General features: G+C 53.8%; 1 protein-coding gene across 5 annotated transcripts in view; it reads right to left on the reverse strand.

Annotated features, from left to right (window-relative positions):
- GUCY1A1 (guanylate cyclase 1 soluble subunit alpha 1) overlaps positions 1-6151 on the reverse strand; it is a 32017-nt gene extending 25866 nt beyond the window's left edge. Inside the window, exons 1-2 of one of the 5 annotated variants that reach the window (XM_006164198.3) lie at positions 5523-6150; positions 4490-4768 (exon numbers count right to left, since the gene is read on the reverse strand). In XM_006164198.3, the coding sequence (XP_006164260.1) occupies positions 4490-4563 (74 nt within the window). In that variant the 5' untranslated portion in view covers positions 4564-4768; positions 5523-6150. Of the gene's footprint in view, positions 1-307; positions 514-3919; positions 4015-4189; positions 4338-4489; positions 4769-5522 lie in introns of those variants that run through there. The other 4 variants (XM_014582404.2, XM_006164196.3, XM_006164195.3 and 1 more) reach the window with 4 other exon arrangements.
- Positions 6152-6356: the final 205 nt, after the last annotated feature.

A 6356-nucleotide genomic window follows, 5' to 3' on the forward strand; every position in this document is an offset into this window, starting at 1 on the left:
GGGGACAGAACGGACACGGGCAGAGGGGACAGCACAGGACATGGACAGACAGGACAGCACAGGACACGGACAGAGGGGACAGCACAGGACACGGACAGAGGGGACAGCAGTGAAGGGTGCAAACTTGGAAAGAGAAATGGTGACAGGATGGGAAGAGAAGTGTTGGGGCTGGGGCAGCTCTGAGTGGCTGGAACTGAGAGGAGAGTCTGAACAGATCTCCAGCTGCCCGAGACCTCAGCCCTCACACAGGACCCTCACAGCACAGCCCGGTGCATCATGCTGCATCCTCAGACCAGGCAAGTCTCACCGCCAAGACCGAGGAAAGCAGTCCAGTAGTGAGGAGGGCAGCACTGAGCTCCGAGCACCCACGGGGTTGAGGGCGCAGGGTCCCCGCAGCAGGCCGAGTGTGGCAGAGCTCGGGTAGGCTCTCAGGTGTGGTGTGGCCTGCGGAAGCAGAGGGGAAGAGGGAGCCCCATTTGTTTCCTCGGGGAGTTCTCTCCCAAAGCCAGTGCTTGTGCTGGCTTCCAGCACATTCTACCCCAGTGAAGTGGAGGAGTTGGTATGTGGTTAATTTATCGGCGTTGGCTTCCATGTCGTAAAAGGGAAGGTTTGTTTTGATAAAAGATGATTAACGGCCAGAGAGCCTGAGAGCAGTTAGTCACCACGAGCCACGGCAGTCCCGTTTCTGCAACACGGAGCCATGGCCTGGAGCTCAGCGGGCTCCCTGGGCAGTAGGTGGGGGGACGCTAAGCCCCACGCTGCTCCGGAGTAACTCTGACTCTGAAAGTCCCAGGGCTATGGGAGAGGGAGCCCACTGGCCTGTGCCCAGGAGAGAAGCCGCAAATGCGAAACAGGAAGACATTCCAGTTATTCAGAAGGGAAGTAAAAGAAGTGGACCCGACTTAGGGTGACCAAGGACGAACTCCACCTTGAGGAAGCCAACTAGCTTATGGGTAACTACGCTGGCCCGGGGCAAGCCGGAACCTGCCAGAAAGCTCTTAGTGCTACGTGACGATGGTGGCACCCAGAGCAGGCCCTACGTGGCCCCAGTCAGCCTGCAGCCGGCTGGCCAAGGGATCGTGGCAAGTCTTGGTACTTCAGGGAGAAAAGTGGACACTTTCACAGCTGTGCAGGGCGGTAATTCGTACACTGAGAAAAGGTCTTGGGCGAATATTTCCCAGTTCTTAGTAGAAGTGTCCGTGCCATAAGAATCGAATGTCCTAGCAATGAAGGATCCACTGCACGCACGGGCAGGCTGACCGGAGGAAGGCTCCGAGGAGCTGCTTCCCCACCGGGACCATCAGGAACACGCTTCCGGCTTATATATCCAAATACTGCTTAACCTCTCCATCCATTTTACTAGAGGAAATTCTCTTTTTCTTTAAGTCTGCTCATTTCTTCCATGAGGGAGAGAGACAGGTGTCCCCAGCAGGGTCCTCACGTGGCCCACCCTGCCTCAGCCAGCTAGCCCCTCATGTGGTCCACCCTATGTCAGCCAGCCCGCCTATCGTGTGGCCCACCCCATCTCAGCTGGCCCGATCCTCATGTGGCCCACCCAGCCTCAGCCAGCTCGCCCCTCACGTGGCCCGCCCTGTCTCAGCCAGCGCACCTCCCCAGCATGCTCAGAGAAGTGCTGGGGCGCCACCCAGGACCTCCCCACGTGGGTCCAGTTACCTGACCCCTAACCACCACCTGCTTTCTGGAGGTGCATTTTTAAGGCCATTTTATCTATATCTGCAATTAGATATTTTTAGGTACATGTCATTTTAAACCGAAGTGTAACTATACCTGTATTCATACACATACACACACACTCATTAATGGTTAGCAAAGGTAAATATATTGATTTAATTTTCCTATATGGTTTCTAACAAACTTGAAGGTTATATGATATGCTAATGTGTTAATAAAAGTGATATTTGCTAAAGATTTAAAGATAATTTGTTCAAAAATAGCTGACAGAACTCTTGAAATTTAGTTACAAAATATTGTGTTGATGTATTCATAATAAATACAATTTAATTTTAATGTTACCACCTTTGTAGTGAAATATAACATTAATTTAACAACTTTTTCAAGATATCTTAAAACAAGATTATTTAAAAAACTTAGTTACAAGAGATGCTAGCAGTAAGCACTCTGCCATTTGCATCTTCCTTTTCTTTAGTGTTATCAAATCTATATCCGTAAAAACTTTGCTTTCTTTCTCATCTTCTGAATGACAAAAAAACTATTTAAATATATTATTTTATAGCTGAACATCTAGAAACTGGGCCCTTATGGGGCTATTTCTGTTTTATATACTATAAAATACCATATCAAGCATATTTCAGTTGGATTTCAAAGACAGAAAATATTTTTTTTATTTTCTCTCAAATACTAGGGCTCTTACTACAGAAGAAAGACACGGGAAGTACTTCATTCGCCTTATAGTTCCTACCTAACTTCCCAGGCTCCCAACTGACACAGTTCAAAACCTACAAACAGCTCTACTTTGTATGCAACGCGTAATATAGCAACATCTAATACCCCCAGTTTCCCTGCCGGTCTACCCTGCAGCCTCATGCAGAAAGCTTGCTGTTTGGACAGCACTTGTGGCCTACGATTGCAATGGCCCAGTGGTTTTCCCATCGACCACAGAGCCCTCTGGTTGAGGACTTAAACTATCTCCCTACAGATGACCTGGCTCTGGTCATCTCTCTGAGACCTTGAACCTGAGTGGCAGACACAGATGTCTATCAACGGATTGAGCCCGACTAGTAGGAGACTAGCAGGAGCCACTGAAGGAGCAAGAAAGATCACCGGGGTTTCTCCAAGAGAGGTTTGTTTAGAACTGCCATGTTCTCCAGATTGTTACATTGTTGCTATCATTAATTATTCCCCTCTACTCTCCACAGCTATGGAAATGACCACCTCTGAAGAAAACAACAGTAGCCATTTTAAGAAAAGCAACACTATTTTTCTAAGATAGAAATTTTGTATCATTGGGCTTCACTGTGGCTTGATTGCAAGTGACAGTTAAAGACCCCTGTCAAGACCAGCTGTAGTGAGCAGGTGGACAGAAGCCACCCAGTGCTACCGCAGGACTGGCCCTAAAACACCTCTGCTCTGTATACCTGCAGTTTGAATGAAAAAGCAAATTCTCCTGTTTAGACAAGCACAGTTTCTACATGCTGGAAACCCAGATCCAGAAACCAAGTGAGACAGGCACCCTGTTCACTCCAGAAGGGGTAAACTGTCCACCACCTGTGAAAGGAAGGGACTGTCCTGGACACAGCAAGCAAGGAGGCCCGCGCAGTCCATGGCTGAGCCCCATTGCCAGAGGCAACCTCACAGATGGGGAGGCTCAGCTGGGGCCCAGGCGACTATGACTTCCCGGTCCAGGTGACAGGGCAGCTGGAACTTGTGCGGGGTTACACGCGCATCACACGTGTTTGCGGACACAGTGCACATGACGGCACACACATGCACACACGTCAGCAGAGACACTCATGTGCACATGCACGCTCTCAGACACACTTGCGCACAGGCACACGCACACGTGTGTGCACAGGCACACTCGAGCACAGGCGCGTGCACACATGTGTGCACACACACTCACGCAACCACTTCAGCGCCAGGAGCAGCCTCCTAGAGATGCAGCGCCTTCAGGCAGTGGGCGCTAAGGACCGGGAGGCACCCACAAGCTGGAGCTGCAGGAACCCGCGCGGCCTCCAGGGTTCCGCGTCCCTCCTTGGCGCCGGGCGGTTCCCACCGCCTTCCAGAGCCCCTACCAGTCTCCCCCTGGGCGCGCCCCCCCCTCCCCCGGCCCTGCCCCGCCCTGCGCCTTCTCCCAGCCTGCTCACGTCTGCCCAGCATGGGAAACGGGGCCCGGGACAGGGAGGGCACTGGACGGGGGCGAGCAGCAGCGACCACTCACCCGGGCTTCCCACGCTCAGCGGGCGGGGTCGCACAACCGCCGGAGGAAAGCGAGGTAGGGCAGGCAGGGCTACCTGCTCAACAGGCGGCGGGCGCAGCGGCCTCGAGGACCATTTGCTCCCGCGCCGGCTCCCGCCAGGGCCCCTGCATCTCTGCCTCTCCCGCCGACGACGCGAGGACCTCGCAGCCTTCACTTTTCCGCAGGCCTCTCCCCGTCCCCTCCCCTTCTCCGCACCAGGGACTGAAAAAGAAAGTGGCGGCCGGAACGCACCAGCACCAGGCCGAGCGGGCGCAGGTGTCAGACGCCGGTCGCTGGGCCGGCCTCTGGCCACCGGCGTTGCGCCTCCGCCTCGGAGCGCGGGTAAGTCTGCCAGAGCCTGCGGGGAGCTGGCTGCGCGGAGTCCCACCCCCTGCTCGGCTGGCGCCGGAGCGCAGTCCAGGTCCCTGAGCCGCCCAATCGCCACCCCAGGAATTGCTGTGTGCAGAGGGAGCGAAGGAGGGGACGAAGAGAAAGAAGGGGGAGACCCACAGACCCCGGAAATGAGGGGAATAGAAAACAAGACAAGCCCACCTTGAGCGTTGTGCACGCGCCCGAGAAGGCGCAGTTTTGGTTGTCAGAGACTCCGGGCTGCCCCAAGCTGCCATCTGGTAATGGTCTCCCGCGCTGGCCTCTGTCCTCTGCAGAGATCTGAGTGGGGGCTGCCTCTGCTGGCCGGGCCGACTGTGTCTACTGAGAGTGTGGGTTCTGATACTGATGCTTTGGAGTCACTTCTGGTTTGAAACAAAACAATCCTCTTGCAGTGTTCCATGGCTACTCCGAGATCCGTCATGATCCATAAGAGATCCATCCCTGAAACCCAGGAGACAGGCTGTTCACCGACATCTTTGTTACGTGAGCAGACTTCCAGAAGTTTGTGGGGGGAAATGGAATTAAATTACAAGTTTCTTTTGGGGGGAAAAAGAAAAGAAAGAAAAAGAAAAAAGAAAAGGAATTCCATACATAATGTTTCTTGGTATAAATTTTCATTTATTATTTTTTTAATTTGCCAAAGGGTGAACAAACTCTCAAGAATGAAAGAGAGAGAGAGTGAGGAGCACCCCATGGGGAATGGCCACAGCAGTCTCTTCCCCATCGGCTCTTGGACTGTGGACTCACACGTTGGCAGGATGTTTCTCAGCCCCCAGGTCCAGCACTGGACTGCACAGTCTGCCTGAAGGGTCCAACCACCTTGGCCACAGCCTCTACCCCATAACACACTCTTGCTCTTCTGAGGCCTTCCATGCCCCAGCCCTGCCAGGCCCATTTCAGGGGCAGACACCTGATTTCTGCTTTGCTTGCCCCAGAGCAATGGGGAGAAGCCAATGAGGGGCATTTAAGTAAGCCAGAGCCGGGTTGGGGGGTCAGCGCCATAAACACCACATCCACAGAAACTGCGTCAGAGAGTCTGCTGGGGAGCCAGAGAGGTGAACACAGAGTACCAACTGAGTACTCACTGAGTACTCAGAGACTGCCGTAGCGACAAGCTCGACTTTCTCGGCCATCTCAGGATCCTCTCTTCCTCCGCCCCTAACTGTGATACTCCTCACCGGCGGGGTATTTGTACCTGGAGAACCTGGGAGTGCTCTGCATCCCCATGGCCAGACAGGGGCAGCCCCAGCCTCACCAGTCTTGTTATTCTGTCCGACTGGATTGGACTGTCACTGTGACCCTGATCTGCACTTCCCTTACACTGAGAGGCTGGGCTTCTTTCATGTGCTTTTTAACATTTGAAAGACATTTGCATGCCTTCCTTTGAGAGCTATCTGGTCACATGACCATTTAACACAGAGGATGAACCTAGAAAACATGCCATTGGCACGTCAGAAAACATGTGACATTAGCCAGGCCACGGAGGACGGCACATTGCACGCAACACGCACCGAACATTCGTGCTCCAGGGCGGAGACGGAAGCCCTCTGCATGGAAGTAGAGTCGTGGCAGATACCAGAAACCTCACTGGGCCTGGGACGGGGTCACAAGACAGGCATGGAAGCAGGGGACACGGGTGACAGGGCAGTAAAGCAGAGCAAGTGCGCGATGCCAGCCACAGCTCAACACGTCGGCAGAGCTGGCTCGGACGTGCGTGGCCTGACGCGGCAGTCACTGCCAGAGATGGGCACGTCGTACACTACCCCGCACGTGTGCTCTGCAGAGCCACACGGAGCCCCTCGCACGGGCAGTGAGTTATGGAAGGCAGAGGTCACGATGAAAGAAACGAGTGCACAGTGACTCACAAGTAAAGGTTGGGCGAAGCACGTCCGTGTTAGGGTAAACCATGCACGTCTGGAAGAGGAATAGCTGCCTCTGGCAGGGAAGGCGCTCCATCACAGCAGCAGGAGGGCTGGTTCCTGAAGAACTGATCCTGTTTGGGGAAACATGACATGCTGCTCTGTCTGCT

This window comes from Tupaia chinensis, unplaced genomic scaffold (assembly GCF_000334495.1).
Source record: "Tupaia chinensis unplaced genomic scaffold, TupChi_1.0 Scaffold143591_1, whole genome shotgun sequence".
Lineage (NCBI taxonomy): Eukaryota > Metazoa > Chordata > Mammalia > Scandentia > Tupaiidae > Tupaia > Tupaia belangeri.